Source organism: Manacus candei, unplaced genomic scaffold (assembly GCF_025592945.1).
Source record: "Manacus candei isolate 608988 ecotype Guabito, Panama unplaced genomic scaffold, ASM2559294v1 h1tg000049l, whole genome shotgun sequence".
Lineage (NCBI taxonomy): Eukaryota > Metazoa > Chordata > Aves > Passeriformes > Pipridae > Manacus > Manacus candei.
Window position 1 is genome coordinate 18,645,006 of NW_026138097.1, and position 27,977 is coordinate 18,672,982.

Consider the following 27,977-nt stretch of genomic DNA (forward strand, 5'->3'; position numbering starts at 1 on the left):
GCGGGGCACAAAAGCCCCGCCGCCGGGGGCGGGGAGCGGCGCCTCCCGGACTACAGCTCCCGAAGGGCTGCGGGCGCCCAGGGCCGGCGGCCTCGCTTCCTGCGCGGGCCTGGGCAGCCGACGGAGCCGATGGAGCCGACGGACGGCGCCGAGGAGGAGGCGCTGGTGCGGTGCCCCGTGTGCTTGCGGGAGCTGCCGGGCGCGCACATCAACTCGCACCTGGACCGCTGCTTGCAGGCCGGGGAGGCCGCGGCCGAGCCCCCCAGCAAGCGGCCGCGCCTCGCCGCCGCCCCGCCGGGCAGCCGGGCCGAGGGGGAGCCGGAGGAGGCCCGCCCGGCCGAGGGCCCCCCCGTCTTCTCCCTCTTCCAGAAGGGCCGCGGCGGCGGGCAGAGCCCGGGGGCCGGCGGCAGGAGGAGCGGAGCGGGGCGGGACGAGGCCGCCGTGCAGCCGGGGGATGGATGCTCGGCGGCGGCGCTGCGCGGGGCCAGCCTGGCGCAGAAGCTGGAGGGGAAACCCCTGGCGGAGCTGTTGCGGCCGGACACGCTGGGGGATTACGTGGGGCAGGAGCGGGTCCTGGGGGCGCAGACCCTGCTGCGGTCCCTGCTGGAGTCCCACGAAATCCCCTCCCTCATCCTCTGGGGACCGCCGGGCTGCGGCAAGGTGAGTGCGGGCGGTGGGCGCCCCGCCGCAGGCTCACAGCGTGGAGGTTCATGTCCTGCGCTTTTTCACTCTTGAGGCAGATGAACTTAAAGGATGAGCGGGACCCGTTTCTTTTTTAACTGGCTCTTTTTTGTCTTACCGTTTCTTATGTTGGCCGGTTTTCCACTAGTTTTCACTTAAGATTACAGAAACACAACCTGCCTCCTGAATAAAGTAGAAGTGGTTCACCCCCACCAGTCCCACTCCCTGCGTCTTAACGTTTGGTTGCACTGGCCCCTCTTGGTTTAAGATAATATTTTGTAAACTCCAAACCCATTGCCTAAAAAATAAGCTGTGTTTTAGTCAATGGCTGAGAAGCTTAAAAGCAGCAACGACACAGAATCTGTGAATATATCTAGGAAACAGTGTGAGATACAAGCAGATTAATACAGCGGTTTGCAAGTGCTGGGTTTGCTTTAGCCTACAAATTCCGGCCCCTGAGAGAAGGCAGCTCTGGTGTGGAAGGGAAGTAGCCTAATGGACAGGCACTCGTCCACCTTTAAATACTCTAAAACTGTTTTTTGCAGGATCTGACTACTGCAGCTTCTCATTTTGCCTCCTTTAAGATACCAGGGGCAGACCGTGGTGAATCCCAAAAGGCCCTGTAATTACAACACAGCAGTAGTGAGGGAAGGACCAAAGGAATGCCTCAAGTGTGGTCAGGAGAGACCACTCTTAAGATCTTGCCTTCCTTTTTGACCTTGTATTTCAGATTTGGGTGTGGGGTGGCAGGGCAAGCAAAATAGACGGTTATCTCTGTCAGTCTGATGTGTGCATAGCATTAAGTTTTGCATGTTATATGTATAGGTAGGTGTTTTGGCTATGTGGAGAGTATGTGTGAGAAATCTGGGATAGGAAAAATAAGGAATTAATTCTTAGCAGAGAAGTTAAGGACAGAGCAGCAGTATGCTTGAAAATAAAAGGAGACTTGATATGGATGGTACTTGAATAATAATGCCAGTTAATCACAGTTAATAAGGCACAAGTATGAGAACTATTGATAGATGAATATTGTTAGCAATGATACAACAGGTTGTTTAGACAAGGTAACATACACCCAAAAAGAACCAACTGGTGAACTTAAATAATTGTAATTTCCTTTAAAATAACAAGGTAATAGCAGAAAGCAAGAGCTCAGAAGAAATGGGGTAAAGAAGGGCTGTTTCTAAAAGTAATGAGTTTCTAAAAACTCATTAAAAGGGAGGTGAATTGTCCGAAGTAAGATGGCCAGAGAGAGAAGTGGAATTAAATTCTTTAATAAATAGGAATCCTCCTTACTGAATGAGTAATGCATCCAGGGGCTTGCTTCTATATTTATTTGTACTCTTCTGCCTTTTGCTTCATGTTACTTGTGTCAACAGCATGTGCTTGCTCTTTGTCGAAGCCCTCTTTCTTCTGGAAAAAAAGGTCTGTTACAAATGCAGTGGTAGCATAGCAAAGGCTCCATACAGTCTCTGAAAACTGGCACTGAATTCAGGGGCCTTCGGGTTGTGATTTGATGAATATCCCTGGTTTTGGCCATGGACACGCTTTTTCATGAGCATGTGACAGCTTAACAGTTGTGTTTCACTACTAAGACTGCCTTTGAATGTGTGATCTGTTTTATGCCTGTAATATTGCACCTTTCACTCTCCTTTCTTATGACCCATCTTCTTCACCCATATGCTTTATGCAGAATTATATTTAGTAAGCTTGATTCTCACAGAATTTAAATTCTACTGCTTATCAGTCAGCTGACATGCATCAATTCTGTGCCTTTTGACCCATCAAGGAACAGTTCCACAATTTATCTGTTACTTTTTCACTCTCTAAGTATTTTAATTGTTGGGTAACTCGTTTACTTTCTAGGTTGCTCCTTCTCAGCAAACAGTTTTGAGTCTACGTGTTTTCAGCTACCTCCTGATGGAACATCCATTACTGGCTGAACCAGAAATTCCTATGGCAGGAACTTGAACTTTTTTCTTCACCCATGCTTATCAGTATTTCTAGGATGGTACCAGAGTATAGTTTCATCTCAGGCCTTCTTCCCCATAAATCATATTCTCTGTCTCAGGGAAATATCTGAAAGTTCCATCCTTTTTTTAAGGATATTTTTTATTAAATTCCTCTCCTTACAGATGTAACATGCAAGCAAAGTAGTCTCCCAAAAGATGGGAAAAGAAGTCTGTGGTTGCCTGCCTGTCCCATTCACTTACTATTTGGGTTCTATGTATATAACATGTCTAAGAAAACATTTAATGAGAAAGTAACGTAGTGCTTGAAACTTGGAAGAAGCTGTGAGGGAGAAGTAAGTATTCTCACTACCTCAAGACCTGGTTGGAAAGCTTCTTCTGTTAAGTACAGTGTTTTTCAGAAGGAAAAATCATAAGAAATAATTGCATGTTATGTAGCTTCATATGTAACAAGGCGACATGCTAAGCTCTGCCCATCAAAGAGCTAAAATAGGAGCATAATTAGATATGTTGGTCTAAATTCAGAAGTGCTGTGTAAGATGGTCATACACTTCTTAAACCTCTTCATGCTCTTGCTACCCATGGAATCCGGTTATTGCAGCCCATCTATGCCTTCTTCCATTTCTACAGCCAAATGCCATGCTAACTGATACTTTTGCAAAGGGTAGAGCAGGACTAACTAAAAAAAAATAAAATAACTGGAGATGGAATAAATCATCAGGACCAAATTTCAAATCAATCTGTGTATTATTTTTCAGTTTGGACCCTTATGAGAAGTAGTAGTTCAACAGACTTTTCTAAGCAAGAAGAAAATAATCTTGCCTGTTAAAGTGCTATAACTGCAGTATTTCACATTGTAGGTCATGAGTACTTTTGGAGAATTTTAATCATGAAAGCTTAGGTACTGGAGTAAAAATACATATGCTTTGTAACTGCTTTGCCCAAGTGAACTTTGGCCTCAGCTGCACTTGAATATTCAAACAAACACCCTCAAAACTGAAAAGACAAAATTGATGTACTTCTGTTATGATCATTTCTCATGAGTTTCCATCTGTATTGAGTCCTCTTCCTTTAAGGGAGCATGGTCTTTGAATTTGTCATCCTAATTTCTTAGGGAGCTGAGGTGCTCTCGGTGAAGAGGCTTTGATTCTTTCTTTGTACTTTTGTCGCTCCTAAGTGTTGAACACAAGAACCTATTTTCTGCTTTTAAGAAGTTGACCACACACATGCCAGAAGAAACACTGCCTAAAAGAATTGCCATGGTTATAAACTTAGGAACAGTTACCTTGTTCATCCTGACTATGCAAATTTTTTAAAGCCTGTATGAATCCTAATGTAATCTGAGTAAGCTGTACTGTGATTTATGGCACCTTAATGCAGGGATTTAGATTTTTGCTTGTCTGCCATTGGGACACCAATTTTAGTAAAGAGTTAGCAAGGGGACACAGCGTAACTTGAGCACTGAATAATTTTGCGGCCACAGATGCAGTTTAACCTTATAAACCTGAACATTCTGTATTTAAATACAGTAAACATTCCCTCTTATGTGTGTTGTTTAACAAGAAAAAACTTGATAGCAAGTGGCATGAACCCACTCCCTACAAAAGATAAGACTTTTTTTTGCTCCGTGCATATTTATCATGCCTTCCCTCCAGTGCTTTCTGTTTTGCTAATTCAAGTGGTTACCTAAATGGCTGTTTGATTACTTGAGTGTATTTCATCTTCTCTTATTCATACAGCTTGGGGCCTGATTTGAACCATTTGAAGTAATGAGTTCTTTTGATTGATGACCATGAAATTTTTAACTGAAAATGCATGATGTCTTTTGCAGTAGCATACACTGAAAGTCCAGAACAACTCTGAAAAATGGATTTGTCTTTGCAGTTGCCTGGGAGAAGTCTTCTAATACAGTGCACTTGTTTTTGCTTACGCCAATCTAAATCAGGAATAACTTAGGATAACTCTCTAGGTAGAGAAATCTGGAGGAGAAAACACAATTGTATTCATGAAAAAAAGTTGGAATATAAGGAGACAAATCTGGATACAGCAAATGGAGGCCACAGCTCCATTTCAGTAAACATTATGCAATGACCTTGCATCTGTTTATGCTTGGTTGGGCTTGGATTCTGGAAGTGCTGTAAACCACATGTTGTGGCTCTTGTTCAGTGACACTTACTCCTCCGGTAGTATCTCAGTGGGCTATTTGGGGTGTGAGGAATCAAACAAGATGGGTAAGAATAGCATCTGCCCTTACATAAATGCCAACTGCTGCTACTTTTGATTGTGTTTATCTGTATAGACAGTGTCCCCGAGCCATGTTCATCTGCTATCCTGCCAGTTTCCTTTAGACACACAGCCAGAATTATCTCCTGTGACGCAGTGTGGTAGTTTGGGTCAGCTCAGCAGTGTTGGGTAGGACAGACCCCAGCTTTCTGAGCTGCATGCCAGGGAATTATTCCCCTTTTTGGCATCCTAGAATGCTGGAAGTGTTGGTATCTCCCTCAAGGCAATGAAACAAAGTATGGCCTTTCCTGACTGCTTTTCAACCACAGTATGGCCCTGCTGCTAGCAAAGGGAGGGTTCAGGGTGAGGAGAGACCATTGATGGCAACACCTTGTAAACAAAGGTGTGGAAATCCTGGCCAGAATAAAGGAAGAGGAAAAAATACCCAGAAAGTCATGGTCAAACAGCTACAAAGAAAATCAGGATGCTAGTTTTGTCATCCCTGTCACAAACATAATTCACACAGTGGTTTGCTCTGGAACAAACCAGCAAAGTCACTTGTTGGAGAGACTTACGTGCTGGCTAGATTATCCCTACTCAGGAATAATCCATGCCCCACTGCAGTCTAAACACTAGTACCAATCTGTTCCAGATCTGCTTTGGTCACTGAAACATGGCCTGGCAGAGCAAAGCGTCTATGTTGGAGGGACGCATCCAGCTGGAAGGAGAGCTCTTGCACCAGTGTGCTCCTGCAATGTGTAGTGTGAATGTCAGCTCCTCATGAAAAGGGCTGTGAAGTTGGAACAGAAGGACTGTGAGCATTTCTCCATGCCTTGCAGGAGCTCTCTGGCATGAAAGCTGATGACAGAATAGATGTAATTGATAGATCATGTGTTTTCTGTGCCTGACATCTACAATGGTTGTTTCACTAAATTTATGCAATGTAAGAATGATTAAGGGAAGTCTCCATGAACAGACAACCTTAGGCAAATCCCTAAACAAGATCTACCTGATCTGCACAAAAGTTAGGAATGATCTTAGGTTTCACAGTCAACTTCTTGACTCAAGTCTTCTTGACTATGATCTGACCATATATTCTGATCTTTTCCCAATTTTTTTCAGTTCCACTTTTTGAAGACAGCTAGGCAGTATCACTCTTCATTCCTGTAAGGGGCTTTGGTGAGCTAACACAATGGGCATATTTTAATGGCCTGGTAAAGGAGTGCAAAAATCAAAAGACTACCTTAATTCTAATAACATAATGTTAGTCACTGAACATCAGCATCAATACAAGTGGCTTAATTAGTACTTGCTTCTTGTTTTCTTCCATCCAGGGGTTTGAAGCTGCATTGACTAGTCACAGTGCAGAGAGTAGGGAAGAAATTAAAAGAGAGTTGCCCAGTCACGGAAACTTGTGGGTATACAGAAAATTCTTGTCTCCTAGTACAAACAGCCAGCTAACTAAACAGCAATTGGATTGACTTTTCTGCTGTGACAGTGAGAGGTGTGTGGAGTCAAGCATGCTTTATGGGTTCCTTTTGTTTCATCCCTAACTTATATCAAAGCCTGGAAGAACTGGTAGCATAGTTGGCTTACAGTGAGCTTGTTTGGCTGTTTTTGTGTTTGGTTGCTGGGTTTTTTATGGTTGCAGCCCGTAGGAGAGGATATTCCTTTTTGGGCTGACACAAGGCAATGTACAGGACAGTAAAGGAGGGCTTCAGCCGTTAAGTGTTTGTTCTGTGTGTAGTGGGTCTGAAAATAAATGACCACAGGCTGAAGTTCAAAGTGTTATTGATTGGTGAGTAATGATTCAGGAGGACAACATGTTGCTTGTTGTGTAGTGGAAGGTGTAGGGAGATAATGCTGTCAGAATGACCTGTCGGCAGATTTTTGAGTTTAGGAACAATAGAGTTTTTGATCATGAAGCCAACTCCGGAGAGATGCCACCTCCCTAAGATCTTGCTTTATGGTGAACTTGCCACTGACTGCTGCAAGAGAGGAGCCCTGAAGAAAAGATACAAGGACTCCCTGAAACAACATCTCAGCCTGGGCCATATTGATCACCATAACTGGTCTACTCTGGCCTCCAATCGGGATGCCTGGAGACACACCATCTATAACGCTGCTGCTTCCTTTGAGAAAGCACGCAGGATCACTCTCGAGGAGAAAAGACAACGCAGAAGGAATCGTGCCTTGCTGAATATACCACCTAAGGAGTCTTTCTGCTGTGCCTTTTGCAATCAGACATGTCTATCTCATATTGGCCTCATTAGCCACCAGCGTGCCTGTAACAAATGTGGATAGAACCTTTCCCAAATCTTCGTTCACGAAGCCCAGCCATGAATGATGAATGGTTCAGGAGTTTCTTGGTGAATATGTTTCTGTGTTTCAGAACAGCTCCTTATAATGGCACTGCTTTAGCTTGTCTAAACAGCTAAGTCAGTAAGGTCTCACAATTTTCAGCATAAAGCTTGAGATGATAGGTGTGACCTTGGATAGTTTGGTGTGATAATAGAACCGAGAATGATTTCTGGAAGGGGCAAGGACTGTGAGCTTTGTAAGGTGTAATTTTTAGTGAAGTTAGTAACAGGTTAGTTTGTAGAATCACTCCTCTTCTTAATTTGTGGGAAACAATATTTCTGCTCCTCCCCATAAGAAAAGAACACAAGCTAATTAAGAAAAACCTGTATAATAAAAGGAGCGGGTTATCAACTTGTTTAGATTTCCTCTTCCTGCTTGTTATGCAGTTCTAATACAGATGTATTATTAATTCATATTAAATTGCAACATCAGTGTTACTATTTTAAAGACTTGTTTTCTAATGTAACAGTCAAACTTCAGAATTATTTTAAATGGTGAAGGATATTCAGTGTGTTTTCTTCTACCTTATTTCGTATCAGATTTCTGATTTTCTTCTTATCCCTTAAATGCATTGCCTCTGAACTTAGTGAGGGGAAACTATGGGTCTAGCATATGAGTTATAGTTGTTCTGTGCTAGTGCCTTCATGCTTAAACAACCCTACTTAAGTCTCCACTAGGTTATGTGTTCTCTTAGGTTGTAACCTGAAGTAACACAGGGAGAAAACAGTGTGGAATGTTACTGACTTTTGCTTGAGATGGTGAGAGAAGCAGCAGCATAAAAAACCTGAGCTCATGGGAAATAATAGTCTTTCAGAGGCAGGGAAAGTTTGATCTGTATGTGATAGGCAGTTAGACTTGCTACATGATTAATTGTGCAAAACAGAAGAAAGAGACTGTGAACATGCCTGTCCATGTCTAACACTGCTTTTGAAAGGCAATGTATGTTATTCTTATTACAACCTTTAGTGACCTCAAACTTGGCAGAGCAGGAGGGGTACGTGCTGACTGAGAGTTGTGCAACAGTTTTCAAGTAGATTCTTGGTCTAACAGTAACTTTCAAACAAATCTCTTTGTATTTCATTTTCCTAAATTAGTGTTAGAAGTATGGACTCCTGCATGTGTGTAAAACAAATTCCTCACAGCTTTTGTTGTAAACAACAAAACTCTCTGAATGACAGCCAGGGTACATTGTGAGCTACCAGTCCAAGTAGAGCTACAGGAAGAATAGCCATTTGACTTATTTTTCATTTTTCTTTCTCCTCTCACCACTGCCACTTTTAGAGAAGGAAGAGGTACATTTTTCCTTTTTCATCCTCAGCTTTGATATATTGGGGGTTTTCCATGCTTTCAGAGATTTTTAAGGCATGGGTATATCCTCTGAAGGTACATTCTGAATCAAGGCCCTTTTGTAAGGAAACACAAACTTTGGTTTTCACTTGGTAGCTTAATTTCAAAGATAGTTTCCTTTTGTTTTGAGGGGAGGATATTTGGTTGGTTGGTTTGTTATCCAGATCTTCCTGATTTCTGTAGGCTTTGCTGCAAACACTTTCTAAGTGTCTTTCAAGTCTTGTCTTCTGTAGTGTACAATTGGGGAGGAGCTGGTTGCTTGAGCTCCAGGGAATGAGGGAAGATCTGACATGGAATACGAGTCTTGTATCAGGACCTGAAATGACACCACCTCTGAAAACAATCAGGAAGCCCTTACTAAAACTAAAGCAAGAATAAATAGTGATACATCCTCCTCCTTAGCCCCTGCTTTTCCATCTTGGGCTGGTTGCCATTTCTGAGACAAGGAGATCCATTAAAGAGACAGAGCAGTGCTGCAACACCACTGGTAGCCAAGTGATAGGTGGTTGTTTCTGTAGCCTCCCTGGAAGAGGATCAGGTTGACAGCACCTGCTGCTTTAACCTCAGCACTTGGAACATCTTCTGAGGTGGTTTTGCCAGCACCTGTCCCGCTCATCTTTTGAGGCTCTCCTGTCTTCGTTCTCCTCAGGCTCCTTCTTTAATAGAAGAGTGTGCTTGATGGAAGAATCACTTGTTTTCTCTAGCAGTACTTTCAAATAGAGATACACTCTGCTTGGGACATGCAGATACACCCACCTTTACTAAGGGTTGTGAAGGAAAGTCTGAAAATCATTCCTGTGATGTTTTCAGGTGTAATAAATCTACCTAGGAGGTTGCTGGAGGTTGCTTCTGTGCTTTGTTAGACTTCGTGAAATTCTGTATAAATAAATTCTGGTTTGAAGAGGTTGTTCATAAGGAAAGAAAAACAACATAGCTGCTCACTAAAAACAGCCAACAGCTTGTTCAGTCAGCTGTCTTTTACTTCCCTGGGCCAGCATTTGATTACTGTTGACTATTTAGGTTTAAGAGTTACATTTTCTTAAGCACAAATATAATTTTTCAGTACTAACATTCCCATGATTTTGTAGAAACTGCCGTCTGATTAATTTCATTTTCATATGTATTGGAAATAGAAAAGGGTTTAATTAACAACATTGTAGGTTATGTTTTTGTGTGCACTTTTGGTGTACACAATATAAGAAAGACATTAAGCTATTAGAGAGTATCCAAAGGAGAGCAACAAAGATGGTGAAGGGCCTTGAGGGGAAGCCGTATGAGGAGTGGCTGAGGTCACTTGGTCTGTTCAGCTTGGAGAAGAGGAGACTGAGGGGAGACCTCATTGCAGCCCATAACTTCCTCATGAGGGGAAGAAGAGGGGCAGGCACTGATCTCTTCTCTGTGGTGACCAGTGACAGGACCCAAGGGAATGGCCTGAAGTTGTGTCAGGGGAGGTTTAGGTTGGATATGAGAATAGAGATAGAGAAAGGTTCTTCACTCAGAGGGTGGTTGGGCACTGGAACAGGCTCCCTAGGGAAGTGGTCACAGCACCAAGTCTGCCAGAGTTCAAGAAGCTTTTGGATGATACCCTCAGGTACATGGTGTGACTCTTGGGGCTGGTCCTGTGCAGGGCTAAGGGTTGGACCTGGTGATCCTTGTGGGTCCCTTCCAACTCAGCATATTCTGTGAATCTGTGAAATGTGGTTGCACTGTAAACTCTGCTGCAGGTGTCTTGGGATAGTCCAGCTCTTTAGCTATTAACATACTTTACAAAATAACTGCACAGTGAATTGCAGTCAGCCTGTCTTCTGTGACAGATATGTATTTGGCAAAGAGTTCTTCTTCCATGATAAAGGAGACAGCTGTCATTGCTGGCCTTTTCAGTATTGAGACTCACAGGGTCTGGTACGTAAAAGTGCAGGCATTAGAAATGCAGCAGAGGAATTGGCAGCTACCTCTAGCAGGAAGTTTAGAAGTCTTCAATGTGCTAGAATAACATGGACTAAAATGGCTTACTGTATAAACTGTCAACACTGTCCCCATGTCCAAAAAATATAGGTTTGCTCTTTACATGTTTTCTTCAAATAGGTACTTTCTGTGTCCAAAATTATTTTTACAAAGCTTTCTCCTATTACTGTTTCAGACTACGCTAGCACACATCATAGCCAACAACAGCAAAAAGAATGGCACAAGGTTTGTGACACTGTCAGCCACAAGTGCCAAGACAAATGATGTTCGAGATGTCATCAGCCAAGCTCAGAATGAAAGAAGGCTCTTCAAGAGAAAAACTATCCTCTTTATTGACGAGATCCATCGTTTCAATAAATCTCAGCAGGTATTGTACTACACCGCTTTTTGAAAAAAGCTTTTGTCAGCACTTCTGTAAAATTTCCTACTTTGCTTTAAGATGATACCTTCCTTTGGGCTTTTGATTTCAATGTTAATGTTTTTAGTAGGTGAATTAGGAAGAAACATAAAAATTAAATTCCTTAACTTACTTCCAACCAGCATTTAATTATTGTGATTCAAAGATATAAATGAAAGGCTGAGTTATAGTTGACTTACATGCGAGTCCTTATATGATATTTTTATGAAATTTTATTTCTGCCAAGTCATGTTAGTAGTATTTGCTGCACACATCTTCATTTCAGCCTCCACCTCATGGTAGCATTCTGTATTACCTTTAAAAAGGTCTGGAATGTGAATGTGCCAAGGGTATGTATTTTAATGTTGTCCCCTCTACTCTGTGAGAAAAAGTAAGGCATGGCATGGTGCTTTGCGATAACGCTGCAGCCATCACTTGGGTATTTTTTTCTTTTTCCTTTTCTAATTATACGGTTTCTTTAGTTGTAACATAAAAAGCTTGAATGCTGCACTACAAGTTACAGTTTTTATATTGAACTGTACTGCAATCTTCCTGTAGTTTTTTGAGCCATCCTTTAGAATTATGTAGGGAATTGTAGCCCCAAAGGTTGGTTCATAGCGTAGCCTCACTATTCATAATACTTGATAAGGCAATTTCATGATTTCTTATGAAATTTGCCAAGCAATAAATCAAATCCCTATAAATAAACTAAAAATTTGCAGATTTTTTTACCCTGTTTTCATCGGGTGAGGTCATTCTCATTCCAACCATTTGTTATTAAGATGAACAGCCTGTAGCATGTTAGGTGCATGAAATTAAATCATTTACTTATCTGCGCAGATGAACTGCCTTGTCAGGGAACCCAAAGACTCACAAGATGCAAAAAAGCCACAGCTTACTCACCTGGGATGTTTCAGGTTGTCATTGATCGAGATCAGCTTTTTCTGCTTCCCTCCCATCCTCAGGACACTTTCCTTCCTCACGTCGAGTGCGGGACAGTGACCCTGATAGGAGCGACCACAGAAAACCCTTCCTTCCAAGTCAACGCCGCTCTTCTGAGCCGGTGCCGGGTGATTGTCCTGGAGAAGCTCTCAGTGGAAGCAACGGAGGCAATTCTGATGCGGGCCGTCAGGTCCTTAGGGGTCCAGGTTTTGGGCCAGGGCGACCAGCACAGCAGCTCTGCAACTGGCAGCGGCAGTGAGAGCTCCGAGTGAGTACTTTATGGGCTGCAGGGTGTTAACGCACACGGCCTGAGGAGTTGACTGCCTGCCAGGGAGAGAATGAAGCAGTTGGGGGGTGGGAAGAGAAACCCTAGCCACTTCTGATAGTAAAGAAAAGAAGTGGCAGCATATGGCAGGGGCGGGGGTGACAGGAGAGAGAGAATTCAAAGCATTGGCTCTCTCCATCCAAAACATAATCTTACCGTCTGGATTAGGAGAGAATCTTATGCTTGGATCTGTAGCTCCTGACTCACCCTCACAGGATATTTAAATCCATTCTGCTGCTGAGGATTTGCTGTGGAAGTCTGTAACTGGGTCTTTGTCATGTCCTAGTGTGTGTTACTTCTTGTTACCAGTTGTAAAAGCATCATGTTACCATTCAGTAGTGGACCAAGTATCCCCTCTTAATTAATTTGAAAGTGCCTGACAAAAGTTTGTTGTTTTCTGAGAATTTTTTTTTAATATGATCAGGGAGGATGCTGCTGCTCCTATTCTTTAGTTGCAGGATTTGTGCTGTGCTACATTTTATGGTATCCTTTGAGGAGAGGAGGCTGTTGCTGTGAGATGTCAAGAGACTTCGTTTTTCTCTGCTCCTTAATGTCCAGGCCAGATAGAGTCACATTAAATACTTGAGAAAATTTTGGAAAAAGACAAGGTCCGGATTTGTCCATAAGGGACGTTATCTGCCTTCTGAAATGGAAGGCTGGCAAATAAGCGTAATGCTTGGTACTGTGGTATTCACATGCAGGCTCTTACACTTCCTTCTTGTTGGTTCTTGGCTACACTACTAGTAATTTACAGTGCATTGACAGGGTGGTGATTGGCAGGCAGTCTGTATGAAATAAATGAGAGGGAATCCGCTTGAACTTTATCACAGAATGTAAGCACTAAGAATCGCCAATCTGAATGCTGAGGTCAGGGCTGTAAGGAAAGGTATTTCTTTTTTGATTTTAGATTACCCTGCCTCATAGTTTACTCATTTGTTGCTTTTACATGTTGTAGTAATGTGAATTTTAGAAGAGAAGGGAGTACTACATGTCAGCCTTAATGTAATGGCACAGCTGTGGTTGTGGCTACACCCTGACTGGGGTTCAGAGACTTTCTTTGCTACACAGGATTAAAGTACAAGGCATAGTTTCAGCTGCAGTTGTTTGGGTTTGGGTTTCGCTAGACTCTGTATCTGTAACCTTCCAATAGCTATGGGTGATTTAAACAGCATAGTGTAGTGCTTCATCAAACTGAAAGAAGTCTGGCAGGCAGACTGTCAGACTAACACAGTTTCAGTAATCTCTCCATGAAGAGAAAGGGCCACACTCCAATGGTTAATGTGGGAGTCAAGCTTTTGAAAATAAAAATAGGGGTTTGAATTGAGGAGAGTCTGTTGCAGTTGTGTGTCAGGTCTTGTCTTTTCTGACACTGTCTGGTTCTGGTCCACAGAGGCTACATAGAGTTGCTGATGACTTAGGTTTTTTATAATCCATCCTGTCCCTTACTGTGGTTCTGGTTTTGGCCGCCTCATGAATTCCATCTTCTTGCTTCACTGTTCATACCATTTCTGCTCCTTCATTTCTTCTCCACCTACTACTCTGCAGGAGCAGCTGTCTCATACCTTTTGACCACCCTGCTTCCATGACACAGGACTGCCATTAGATGCAGGAAGGTAACTGTTCATGATGTCTTGAGGAATAAATTAAAGTCACGAGTTACAATTGATTTGGTCGTTAACTGTGCTCACATTTGTTCCAGAGTTAGAAAAGGAGCTGTAAGGCAGTGTGTCCCCAGATGGTGGGGTATGCCCACTTTGAAAATGTTGCAGAGATCTAGCCAGAAGGCACAAGATATGTGTACATTGAATTTTGGACTTAATTTCCCATGTGAGTCCCTTTTTCCAAACCACAGTATGAAGTACTGAATGTGCTGCTTGGCCTCAGTTTTTCAGATGGTTTTGGTATCACATCACTTGTCTGACATGACGACTTACCTAAATGAGATTCTGAAGAAGGGCATGATTCTTTGTGGTCTCTCCTACTACCTTGAAGAATAAGATGAGGGGTGAATCTTCCTTAGTCTCCACAGGCATCTTCTGTGCTCAAAAAGAATGCAGCCATCACTTTGTGATTCAATGGTTTCATCATCGGCACTCCACAAGGAAAATGTGCTCTACCCAAATCTGTTCTCTTAAATTTTCTTGGTGGATTTTTCTTATCTTTCTTCCACCATTGTTGCAGGCTTCTGATAGGGTTAGGTCACCTGGCTTCTCCTTCATTCCACTGTTGCCTTTTCTTGCTCTAAAGCTGAAACAGAACTAGCAGGAGGTATTACCTACTTTGGCATCTTTGTTGTGTCATCATGGCTCATAAAGCTTCTTTGACAGTTTTTATGTTAGTTACTGTATTTCTTTAGGATAAGATGTGCTTTGTGTTACATTTTCACCAGCATTACTGCCATCAAACTGTGCCTATGAAGTCTGCAGTAAATCAAACTGAAAGATGGGGTAGCAAGAAAGGACAAAACATATTCAGGATGTACAAGAGTAAGAAGTCAATATTGAAGATGCTTCATATTGCTGCACCTTTGCTTGTGCTTTCTGAAGTTTATGCTGCCTCAGTAGTAGCACAAACTGTACCAGGTGTACAGTAATAGTGTACTCTGACACTACTACTGTGTCAGTGATGGAGGAAATCAAATACTTTTCATGGCTTTTTATTTTTATCATTCCAGTGCTACCCTCAGAGTGGTAGCTTTAATTGAAGTCAGGCAGTAAACTGGATAGTGGATTAATGTCTTTGAAGTTAGATAGCACAGAAGGCACTCAGCTGAGGGAAATGAAAGGATTCCTGGTTTCCTTTTGGCAAGCTCAGACATCATGCAGTTCATCTAGTTACTGGCTGTATCACAAGTTCTGACACGTTTTAAATTCACTGGCTTGTAAATCACAACATTGAAGATAGAATTCCTTTGGGTCTTCAGTGTTCAATACCCCTTTGAAAATTACTCCTTATTTGGAACATCTATCCAATTTCCTTGCAGGAAATGAGTTGCTGAGGTGAGAGGTGAATTTCGCCATGGAAGTGGACAAGATCTTCGCTTGTAACCAGATTTTCCATACTTTCTTGTGAATATTTGTTTCAATTTCTGTGATATAAATTGCTTGTGTTGAGCAAGCAGGGCACTTAGAGTCCTAGAGTGAAATTGAAGAGACAGGAATACAACTCAGCTTTTTTTGCCAAGCTTCTAGTTAGCAGATAAATGGCAAAAGTGCCCTGAAGCCTCAACTTGGTTTGGTACAGACTGTATGCAGCTTCTTCCAAGTGTAGTACCTGCTTTTTAATACTTTCAGCACTTTCCTTCCACTTGGCAGTCGCTGTGTGTGTTGGTGGTGGGTGTCAGTTTGAGGAGGCCTCAAGTGCATGGTGTTCTTCTCTGCAAACAGAGGGCAAAGAACTTAGTCCTTTCAGGTGAAACCTTCTGTTCAGTATGCCCTGCTGGTGTATCCGAAGTGTTTATTCAGTGTACTGTATATTTGGTTTTGTTCCCTGTTGATGAAGGTAATAGCAGCAGGATGTCTGTGTGTAGCGCCTGCTGTTTTTTTAAAAATTGATTTTGCTTCCCTTGCTGGCTTTTTTCAATGCATATGAAAAATCTGATGCCTGTCTGTACTGCTGAGGCATGAACGTTGCTCCTTGATTTCAAGGAATTTGATGCCTGAGATAATTGACTGTGCTGTTGTATTCTTCTGTTTCCTCATTCAAACACAAAGATGGTGTTTGAAGCACCTGGCGAAAGTGCCACTGTATGTGTGTTAAATTTTTTTCCTAGCTTTATCAAATAGAGAAGAAATGAGAAGATGGAAAAAAGGTATGATGAGATGTGTATATAGATTTATTTTTCCCACAGGGTGTGATTCCTGCTGCCTACTCTCTGCAGCATGGGTTTTGCCCCTAGAAGACATTTGTTAGCCTTCACTTGCAGTGGTGTGGATTAAGATTGCAGCTCTACTAGCTTTTTGCTCTTATGTGTTGCCATGAGAGGACTCAAATATTAACTGTTGAAGTTTTTCCAGGACTTACAGTCCTTTTCTTTTGTGTGACAAGTGTAAAGTGGGTTTGCAAGGAGGAAGAGTCAAGTAATGAAGATCAGTGGGTACATGTTCCTGGGACACTTGGGATTGTCTTTTTGTACACCACTGGTAATAACAGTAATATATCTTTTTGGTGAATGAAGTGCAGGGCTGTTGTGAATCCCTAATTATTTGACATACAAGAGCTTCATAAGAAAGTGCCTCTCACACCAAGCTCTGTGTGCTAATCCCTGCTGATACATGTCACTCTTGATTTACAGTTCAGTTTCTGGAAATGGCTCAGTTAGGCCATTACTTAATGCCATGTTTTAACTCCATTAGCTACTGTTTCCAATCAAATCAGTTGTATCCTCTGCCTGGCAAACATGGTAGGTGTTACCTTGTCTACCTAACTAAAGTTTGAGGGTTAAATCCTCAACAGTATGTCTGTGACATGTGCAGGGGTGAGCTGGTTTCTATGTGCCCCAGCAGTGGGGACTGCAGCCCACTAGATGAAAACCTGGAGACAAAGCTTGAGGACTTTGTTGTTCTCCCAGAGTTTTCATAGACCCACTGTGAGATCTCAGGAGATTCTTCACCTGCAGCTCCATTTCTTAGCTCTTCCCATGTTGTTCATTCAGATTGTGAGTTTGCTGAAATTTGGCCTTTTTCATGTATTTGTATAGTCCTGGCACACTTAGAGTAGTAGATGGCAAGAGTGACATGCATGTATTGGAATGCCATTTCTTTATAGGAAGATTTTTTTTTTGTACCCCACTGACTAAAGCTGTAATACCATACCAAAAAAAGAAAAGCAGGATGCATATACTTTACAATATAAACAATCCTTCCAGTTGCTGCATTTTAAAGAAAACAGCAGCTCTTGCTATTGATAGTTCAAAACCATATGCTAATTACTTTATAACTCACTATATTCTCTCAGCTGCATTTGGATAGCTTTCTACCTTTTCATTGTTCTTCCAACAAGGAATTTGAAATGGTGATGGAGTAAAACCTTGTGTAAAGTTCAACTGGCTGTGGGAGAATTGTGCTCTGGCAAAAACCTAACCCTAGTTTCTGTTGAGTTTAATAGGGTAGGAAAAATAAGGGGGTCAAATCATCCCTAGATTTTTCATGTTCAATTTTATTTAACAGGCATTGGATCAGGAGGAAGAGGGTTGGGTCCCACGGTGTTCTCCCTGGCTCTGCAGTACTTAATCATGGCAGGATGAGTTAAGAATGAATCTTAAGCCCAGCTGCATCTCAACAAACTTTGTAAAGAAACATCATCCCTGGCATAATAAGCATGATGGGGGCTCATGTTGTGTGGTTATTCTATTGCAGATTCCCGGTGTTCATAGAGGCCAAAGCTCTAAACACACTTGCCTACCTTTGCGACGGTGATGCAAGGACTGGACTGAATGGACTCCAGTTAGCAGTTCAGGCCAGATTAGCAGCAGGGAAGACCACTCCTTTGAATATTACCAAAGATGGTTCTGCAGATGGCATTCTGATAACAGAAGAGCATGTAAAGGAAGGGCTCCAGCGATCCCACATCCTGTATGACCGAGCAGGTGAGTACCTGATACAGTTTCTGAGATGCAGTGTTCTCAAAAGGTGATAGTCTCTGTAATTTCTTTTTCTTCTCCCTTTTTCATACCAGATGCTCTAGTGAAACAGTGATTTGCCCTAGAAAGTAGTTTTCCTGTACAATGCAGTTCAGCCAGAAATTCCTTCTAAACAGGGTTTCCTCTCAGCATTTAGGAAGTGTAGGTTAGCTGAAAGACACATTTTCTCCCCTGAAAACAGTTGCATGGTGGAATTATTTGTTATTTAAGGTTATTAGAATATTGTCTTCTACGAGAATTGCAATGTAAAGAAGGCGAAGAATTTGATGAGAACATTTTTCTTGGAGGGTTAGGTATCTTCCATTGCACTTTTACTCCTTTGAAAGTCTTGAAAGTGCTCACATTCACAGCAATATGTTACATCAAAACCTGAGCAGTTAGCTTTATTTTTAGAGTTGCTTTTTAAGGTAATGAATTTTGTAGCTTGCTTAGGGCAGGTCATATAAATCTAATTACTTGAATGACCATCCAGGGTAGTATCAAATGATTATGCCAAGCAGTATTTGAAGAACTGATTGATTTTTTTTTTTTTTTTTTTACCACTGTATCTGAAATGCTTAATTAACTACCGCTGTTCAAAACCTGTGATTAGAGGTTTCTTGAGGTTGGTTGTAACATATGCCTGCTTGCAGCCTTCCAAGGAAATAATGATGACTCACTGTCAGGAGCAAGGCAGCTGAGCAGATACTGATAGAATGGCAGCTGAGAAGTTCAGGCTAGGCAGGGGGAGGGAGAAGAAAAATTTTATGAAGTTTGTGGCAGGAAGAGATCATGGTTGGAAGGAAGCAGAAAATCTGACCAGTTTGCCAGTGTGAGTCTCTTGTGCCGTGTAGGTCCCTTGTGTGTTTGCTGTCTCCTTGTGGCCACTGTCATGAAGAACTCTTGACTGTGTCCGTTGCTCCCAGCCCTCCTATGCCTTCTTGCTCTCTTAGAGATGGCACACAGTGCCTCTTCCTGAGGCTTGCATCCAATCTAGGTGGCATGTGTCAGGCCCTTCTCTGTTACAGAAACCCTTGTTGTGGTTTATTGTGGGGTTTTTTGGTCAGAGATTTTCAGAGAGTGGTGAAAGCAATGAAAATTTAGTTTTTCTTGGTTGTACACATGTCAAAGAGCCTGCCACAGATATTGTCATAGCAGCAGGTTGCCCGAGTACTTGTCTTTACAGAATTTCTGTCTTCTGTGGAGTAGTCCGTGTCTTGGTTGACCACTTCTGTCCATAGCAGAGTAAGTTGTTTGTACTTTTGTGTACAAAGGGCTTCTGAAGAGATGCTACTATATAAAGGGTTTTTTAATTGTAGCATGTTTTAGCTAATAAATTTTGAGTCACAGTTGTGGTGCTGGAATCTACAATGCTCTAAAATAAAATGCTTCAGCCTTATAAAGTGGAAGGACATGATGCTGTCTAATCATGATAGCAGCAGCATACATGTTCATGTAATGTGTTCGTGTAGAGAGCACCATATAATTGATTAGTGTTCAAAGTTGAGTAAATATGGAATTTTGATTTTACATGTTTATTTTTTTTTTGTTACCTTCTGCAAAATTTGCCAAATACATGTAGTTGGGCATTCTCTTCTGTACTTTTGTCAAGTAATCTAGGGAAGAAAATATTCATAATCTGGTTGTTAGGATGTTGTTCTGATATGTGTGCAGACATGTTTAGCTGGAAGGACAAAGAAACAACTTTAATCAAAGTTCACTGCCAACAGCCATCTTTTTTTCCAGCTTAATTTTGTTCTGCTGGACCAGAACGAGAAGTCTTTTTATCTGTGCTGTTGCTCTAGTCCTACTTTCAAGACTTTCTTCTACCCTTTATTAATGAGCAGCTAAGATAGAAAACTGTGAGGTGGGGACTGTGATTTTACTTTTACCCACTACCTTACTAATAAGGAATGGCTTAAGAACTCCAAATATTAATTATGGACAGTGAGTGACACCTTTTCCCAGTTGTCTACCAATAAGTCTCTAGATAAATTGGCATCTTAAATTAGCCTGAAAACTCTTCATGAGCACATAAAGCAGTTTATGGGCATATATCAACAAGATTTGTGCATCTGTATATGTTAGACACTAGAAAATCCTCCCCTTCACAAAGCCTCTTGTGTAGTATCTTGTTTCAGAAAGGTATTTGCCTTTGTGGGAACTGCATAGAGCAAATGCACTTTGATTCCAAAAACTCTTTATAGTTTTGATTTTGAGAGGTATCTGGGATGCAGAACAGCAGTGATAGATAAGCTGGTATGTGTCTGTCTCTCAGCTGAATTGATAAGGCCAAAATCTATATGTTGGCTAACCAGAGTGAGGGACAGAGCTAATAAATAAAGGTCTAATAAAAGTTCTAATTTTTTTTAAGCTGCTTCTGGTATCTCAAATAAGATATCTATAAAATATATTTTTTAAAATGGAAATATAACACTTCTGTCCAATGTGCCACTGTATTTTGTCTTTAATTGAAACTGCATTTAATGCAGTTTTTCTGAAGAAGTCTCAAGTCTTTGTGTATAAGTATTGTCATTATGTTAATGGCTCAGTCACCAAAATTAACTTTGTGAGGAAGGAAATAAAGGGAGAAGAAAACTGTTCCCTTTCTCAGCCTGCAGAATCTGAAACCCCCTGCAGGTATATATATCTAGTCCCAACCTATCCACTGCATTCCTTCTGCCTCTCCAGCTGATGTCTCCAAATATGACACTTTACAGTAGCCCAAACAGCATATAAAAAAGCAGTCCAGCAGAAGAATCTGGGCGAGTGCAACCTCTGGAGATATTTAAAAACCATCTTTCTTACTTTTAAGAGACTAAGAGACGCCTCTTCCAAGAGGACGATGCGAGTTCAGCTGCTTAGGTTTATTGCTACTAACTCAAGTGTCATGATGGAGCATGGACATGCTGTTTGTGTTGGCAGGAGTAATGGCTGCATACCACAGGGCTCTTTGTGTGGAGTCCTAGCAAAAATAGCTGTCTGTCGGCCTGTGTTTGCCAGCATCGCTTGTGTTGAATTCTCCGCAGAACTGCACTCCAGCATGAGCAGAGATGGAGGAAGGTGGACCCAGTTTCTGACCTGGGAGGTGGAGGTCTTGCTGGCTGTGAAAGGAGCAACTGCAGCATTGTGGGGATTTCGGTTTTCAAACTCATCCATGCAGCCTTTTATTTTGCAGGGCCTACAAGTGATGGTGGTGTGTTCTGATATGGCCCTCAGGCTGTAAATCCTTTTAGCCTGAGGAAAAGGAGAAATATTAACAGATGGCTGTGCATGCAGCCAGTTGCCTTTATAATACATGCTTAGCTGTGAGCCAAGGAATGCCAGGCACTTTAAAAAGTAAGAAGGGCAGATTACATGGAAAGTTTAACAACAATACTGTGCCAAAATGCTCTTGCAAGTTTGATTAAAATAAATGTGTCAGAATCAAAACCAGCCGCACAGAGAAAAATTGTAAGCAGGCTCTTTTTCAGTGTTTGTAATATTGAACCTCTATTTTTAAGTGTATCCTTAAAAGATCTGTGTAATAGATTTGCTTCTTCTTGGAGTACATATCTAATTAAATACTAAACTTTAATATTAAAAAAAAATCCCTGTAATTCATTCAGTCTTCTCACTTCTTATTTAGCAGTCTTACATTTCAAGTATTGTTTGTGTAGTTTTTTTCTTTCATCTGCTTTCAGTTTTCAGGACCCTTCCAGCAGTGCAGGTTTCCACAACTGAACTCAGGATTTCTTAGGCATTTGCCAGGGTTGTGTGCTGCAATTCTTTTCTCTCGAAATTGTGTAATGTTCCATCACTGTATATCCACAGCAACATTTCATTTCCCCCTACCCCTCCCATATAATACATCAAACTCATGTTTGATTTACTGCACATTTTATTTTCAAGTTTTATCATTTATATGTGCTTATATTTTACTCTTTTGGCAATTAGGAGCTATTTAAATAGAGTCTTCTTCCTAACTGATTAAAATATCTGGGTTGGTTTTTTTTTTTGAAGGAAAGGTCATGAGGGTACAAAAACCAAATTGTTTACCTTGCAGTGTTTTAAAAAAAACACCTTCTTTTCAGTTTACAGTTGCTCTGTTTTGCTTATGTAGTTAGTGGAATGATTCATGTGGCAAACCATGAAGGCATTGAAAACATTAATGAAGGCTAACCATGTATACGTAAAAAGAACTTGAAAAAGTTTACAACTTGAAAAGCTTAGGTTTACTGATCTAGTAAAATATATTCTGTTCTCTTGAATGCATTTCATGTAATTTCCTCCTAACAGCTTTGTACACTTCTCCCCCACTGTAAATAGGAGAAGAACATTACAATTGCATCTCTGCCCTGCACAAGTCTATGAGAGGCTCAGATGAAAATGCTTCCCTTTACTGGCTTGCTCGAATGCTTGAAGGTGGTGAGGATCCGCTTTATGTGGCAAGGAGGCTGGTGAGGTTTGCAAGTGAAGATATAGGTCAGTATTTGCAATATTTCATGTTGGAATTCTGTGTTGAATGAAGATCTGCCAAGCTTCTGGTTTCTGAAAATTGGGTTTTGAGAAAAAAACAAAACAAAACTGCTATATGCAAAATAGGTACAAAATATTGAAATGCCCCACATTCAACAAAAAGCTTTGTATATGCAGGCAGAGACCTACATGCAGTGTCATTGTGAAGATTACCTGCTGCAGTAGAAACATGTTTTTGAGGTCAGGTTTGGCAGTGTATTAATATAGATTCTTTTAAACTCTGGTGGTTGTAAATCTCCAGTAACCTTGTGCCACAGAGAGTGTATTTCAGTGATGTCTGATCTTTTAATGAGTCTGGCAGGTGAATGCCTACCCTGACTTAAAAACCTCAGATTTGATAGCTGGCTCCCTAGTTGTAAGGCATCTTGCTTGACTTATCCAAAGTAGAAGGTGCAGCAACACTTTTACAACATGTGTGATGGGTGAAGAGTTAGGAGATCTGGGGAAACTATGTCTATATAGCAGTACTGTCCCATTTCTTTATCAATTCTGAAAGGTGAGAGATTCATATCTGGTCAGCTACTGCTCAGGCCACCACTGTGTGGCAGCAGATTCAATCCGTAAATTGTACCCATGACTTAGACCTTTCTTTTTTGGGGAGGGGGGACAGAAGGGAGAAGGCTTATGGGTGGAGGGAGTATATTTTATGTCTGCTATGATATTGTACCAGAAATTCCAGCATCTGAGAAAGCAACTTTGAAATTTGCATGGATATCTCACAGGAGAGGAAAAATTAAAATTGGAAAAAAAAAAAAGAGACATAAACTTTAGCCTGCTTTTATCTGATCCCTTTTTGTAGGACTGGCAGATCCTCTGGCTTTAACACAAGCAGTTGCTGCTTATCAAGGCTGTCACTTTATTGGAATGCCAGAATGTGAGGTAAAGGCTTCATTAATTCACTGATTTGAAAGTACTGCAAACTGTAAAACCTGTCTGTAACTATAAAATGTAACTGATTGCAAGGACAAAGCAAACTTAGTTACTTGTTCATTCAGCATGCCCCTTCTTTGACAGGAGAACATTGTAGCTCTTAAAATATGTGTTGTAGTTTAAAATAAAATTCACTTTATGTTACTGTGTATTTATTGTCAAAATATGATATGTGAACTTATATCATTTTGCTCTGTCCATTTTTTTCTCTCTCTTATAAATAAAATAATATATTCCAAAGTAGCTATTATTTTCTAGTAGTGAAAATCAGGAAACTGTGTTGTTGTTAAATAATAGTATTCATATTATGGTAGGATGTAGAGGTCAGTTTAAAAACATAACCCCTGCCATGCTATACAAACAACCTGAATAACAGACCTTTTCCCAAAGAGCCCAAAAGAAGTGATTTAACATTTTCCCTTTTCTTGTTTCCAGGTGATTCTAGCACAGTGTGTAGTGTACTTTGCCAGAGCACCAAAGTCTATAGAGGTGTACAGGGCATATGGCAACGTCAAAGAATGTCTGAGGATGCACACGGGACCTTTGCCACCAGTTCCACTGCACCTGAGAAATGCCCCAACAAGGCTCATGAAGAACCTGGGCTATGGCAAAGGCTACAAATATAACCCCATGTACAAGGAACCTGTAGAGCAGGACTATCTACCAGAAGAGTTGAAAGGAACAGACTTCTTTAAGGAACAGAAAACGTGACAGCTGTGCTTGGAATGGGTTTTGATTCTATGACTCATACATTTCTACTGGGAGAGAAATTCCCCTAACAGTGTCAGACATCTGTTACTGTGGTTGAAAGGATTAAGCCAATGAGCTTTTGAGATACTTCTTTATCCTCCTGGTTTTACTGCTGTTATTCTGAAGGTATTTTGTAAAGAGTTGCAGTTAGGCAATGTAGAAATGCAAACATGACCTTTAACCTTATAGTGCTGTCACTCTGTGGTTCACATGGAGAAAAAATGAGAGACTTGTATATCTGGCTCTTGCTGGGAGACAAGGAATATTACTGTGCTGCTTTTTAAAATCAGTATCAATTTCAGATTTTGAGAATGTTTATTTTCCAAGAAAATAGTAATATGTACCCCCTTTGCTAAAATACTGTAAACAAAATATAATTGCAAAGTAATTCTTCCTGTTATGATATTCCAGAGACAAATTTTGTTCAACAGTTATTACCAATAAAGCTGTTAAAAGTAGTGACTGTGTGTTTGTTTAAATACTCTTGTGACAGCAATGTAGTATTGAAAGTTTGATATCCCTTTTATTTTATTATACCTACTTTCCAGAGTAAGTTTAATTCATTTTGTAAGTAAAATAGTCATAAAAATAGCCAAATTATGTTATTTTTTGAAGTTTTATCACTTAAAATTTTAATTGTATGATGACATTTTGGGAGGGTTTTTTTTAGAGGAGATTTCTGGTAATGGAACTCATTTGTCTATTTCCAGTTGTGCATCAAGAATTTCATTAGCTTTAAATTGGAAAGCTGAGAGACACAAATTGACTTAGTGCTGTTATAATACAGAGTTTGGATTCCTCTTCCTACTGAAAACATAACAACATCCAAGATTGCTATTGACTGAACATTTCAGTAATGTTGTTATCACTGATGTCGACAACATTCTTTCATTTAAGTGCTGATTATTTTTCTTCTCCTCAATCCTCCTTAGGTGTGCAGTGGCTCAGTGTGCTGAAAAGACAGCAAGGGCTAAAACCACTGTGCTAACTTGCAGTTGGGTAGGAGAGGAGGACTGTGTTTTGTTAGAATTTCATCAGATAATTAGCAAAGAAGGTTTTAATTACTGAAATGCTGACCAGCCACTGGGGCAACTGTCCACACTTGTCAAAGTACCATGGAGTTAACTGGCCCCCAGTGATGAGGATGTACATCTGGGTTAAAAATTACCACCACCACCATAGTGCTGTGTAATTGCAGCTGGATTTGCTTGGTAACTACTCAGGGTTTGCTTGCTACCTGCCCCGCATACTTTTGTTACTGGGTCTATGCTGATTACTGGTGGACTTCAAGGATTCCTTTCCTGATCCTGCTTAGTTTGGGAAATGTGGTAAGGTCAAAATTTACAATGCTTTGTGTATAGCTTCTGGTCTTTTGCTGTTCAGCTGCAAATGCCATGTGTCTGCTAAAAGGTGACTCCTTGAGAGTAGTCAGAAGATTGCTAACTCTTCCCCAGAAGGACTATGTACCATAGATATTTCTTTTTATAATATTACTGAAACATTTGGCTTTTTGTGATGTGTTACATTTACTGAACAATGACTGGTGCTTCATTTCATGTTTACAGTATTGCATTTAACAGTTTTTAAAAACCTCTATTCATCTTCTCAATTCAATTTGTAAATAAATGTTTCATTCTTTGATGAAGGAAAGCTGATTTGTATTTGAGCAATACTGAGCTTTTTGTGCCTCTCTCCAGCTGTGATACCACCCAACCACCTGCAGGTCAGCTGCCTGGAATACACAAATTGCAGGTGGGTATTTCTTGACAGCAGAGATATTTGGTGCTGTGTGGAGTTTAGATCAGAGAGATTGCCACAGCCACACATCTGGAGTTCATTCAGAGCAACTAGCAAACCAGGAGGTCTGTGGTCTGAGGATGCAGTGCCAAGTCCAGAAGCCAGCTTTATTCAGCTTCCTCCTCTTACATTTCAAGACAGATTGCTGGCCCTTGACCGTGATCAAAAGTTTTCAATATGCAACTGCAAAACTTTGCGATTTGTATTGGAGATTAATTTTGTTGTGAGACTCCCTTCGTATGAAGTTCTGCATGACAAAAATGTAGGACTTAAGCCAAAGATCGTGGTGTAACTGAAATGTTTTATAAATTAAATCTGTATGCTGTTAAAGGGTTTGAGTCAGATTCTTTAAACATTCCTATGTTCTTCTTACTCAAATAAGTATAGTTTTTGAATGCTTTGAGCAAACTCTGTTTCTAAAGCAAGTCTTTTGACGAGCTTCATTTATGTAAGTTTGCAGGATTTTCTTTTTAATACAATTCACTTTGTTGTAGTTTGGGTGGAACTTTCTTGTTGCTTAAATTAATGGGGTAATAATTAGATTAGTGTTTTTATCCTGCTGGTCCTCTGAAATGCACACGGAGGAATAAGGCAAGGTGCGGTCTCTTCCAGTGCTGGAGTAAATCTAAGCATCGTATGCTTGCCTTCAGGGGGCAGCACAGGTTGGCAAAAAGTTCAGAGGGTTTTTCATTCCTCAGCCTCCAGTGAAGGCAAAAAGTTCATGCCCCTCAGGTCAGATCCATCAGACAGTGACATCTAATAGGCTATAAAATGTTGGCAACAACAAGTTTAAGTTTCAAAGCTGTCATGCCTCATGGCCACTTTCCAAGGAAAGCATTATTTACCTTTTCTCTTCCTCCCTGTTCTAATTAGCAAGATGTGCTATACGGGAAACAGAGTGGCTGCTTTCTATTCTCTCCCTGCCACTGATGTGTATCTTTATATTCCCTCTAAAGAGAGTCATCTCCACTGTTTGAAGAACTCCATGCTCCATTAAAAAGTCCATCAGGATCAGATGCACTCACAAATGGACACTTCACCCTGCACCATTTCCTGTCCCTCCAAAATAGACCCAAGGCAAAACCATCTATTTCTTCTCAGGATGATGTATGCCGTGTTCACATAGGATTGGTAATGCTGCTTTCAACAAGCGGAACCCAATCTCCTTGTGAAATTGCTTCAAAACCACAGAATGAAATAATGAAATTAAAAAATCATGAAGCACATTTTGTTGTTTTCTGGCTTTTGAGTATCTGGAGCTTACCTTTTGAAGGTCATTGAAGAGCAAGAATGGTTAAGAATGGTAGTATGGTGGTGTATTTATTTATCTTTAGAGTGCAGAGCTTTAAGGAAATACCAAATATTGCAGTGTCACTAGAAAATTTGGGATGAGATTTGGATCCCATCAGGTAACAGTTGCTTCCACTGTAAGAGGCACCATCAAAGTCCACCATATCTTATAAATTGTCCCAATAAAAAATAATGCAAGCCATGAGAAAGGCCATGCTGTAGCCTATGTTGAAGAATTCAGTACACATGAGAAACAACTTGTCCTGATGTAATTTGTTTCTCCCAGCAGTAACATGCCAATGTCAATGATATGGATAGCCAGACCAGAAATATCAATTAAATAAGTCCCCCAATGAGTTACACCACAGCTTTTTTAGAAAATTACCTAATGAATATTTTTTCCATTATTTAGCTTGTTTGACACTCACAGATAAAAAGTCGGATGATACAGCTGCTAAGGAGTTGTCTGGACTTTTATGCTAAATATTTATGCAAAATCATTACTTGTATTTTAGTCTTCTTGTCCTGTTTTCCATGCCCAAAGAGTTTAAACCCTCAGTTAATCTCTGGACTGCATTTTCTCCTTTTCTGTAAGTGTTTTCTTTGTGTTGAGAGAAATGTTCTTGGCCAAAATGACTATAATTTTCCATGAAATGACTTAAAAATAAAAGCATTTATACAAGCTGGTTGTTTGAAGTTCTATTTATCCTGAAGATACAACATTTTCTGGCCACTGCACATGTTCAGTATGTTTCCAGAAAGGCTGCACTCACTCTCCAGGATTTTGTCTGTGGTTTTTGTCTTTCATTGTCACTAAGTAGTCAGGGATTGTGTAGGCCACTTAATTAATATGGATAAGAA

At 40.9% G+C, this 27,977-nt stretch overlaps 2 protein-coding genes across 2 annotated transcripts in view; one reads left to right on the plus strand and one right to left on the minus strand.

Moving 5' to 3' along the window:
* The window catches only part of MYLK4 (myosin light chain kinase family member 4), a 213,884-nt gene extending 201,950 nt beyond the window's left edge, over window positions 1–11,934 (minus strand). Inside the window, exon 1 of the mRNA XM_051799449.1 lies at window positions 11,848–11,934. Within this exon, the coding sequence (XP_051655409.1) occupies window positions 11,848–11,903 (56 nt within the window). The 5' untranslated portion in view covers window positions 11,904–11,934. The remainder of the gene's footprint in view (window positions 1–11,847) is intronic.
* Window positions 85–27,821, plus strand: WRNIP1 (WRN helicase interacting protein 1). The gene is made up of 7 exons (XM_051799454.1): window positions 85–660; window positions 10,723–10,914; window positions 11,910–12,154; window positions 17,569–17,798; window positions 22,140–22,295; window positions 23,149–23,228; window positions 23,715–27,821. Exons 1-7 carry the CDS (start codon window positions 130–132, stop codon window positions 23,988–23,990), a joined length of 1,710 nt encoding a protein of 569 aa, XP_051655414.1. The 5' UTR covers window positions 85–129; the 3' UTR covers window positions 23,991–27,821.
* Window positions 27,822–27,977: the final 156 nt, after the last annotated feature.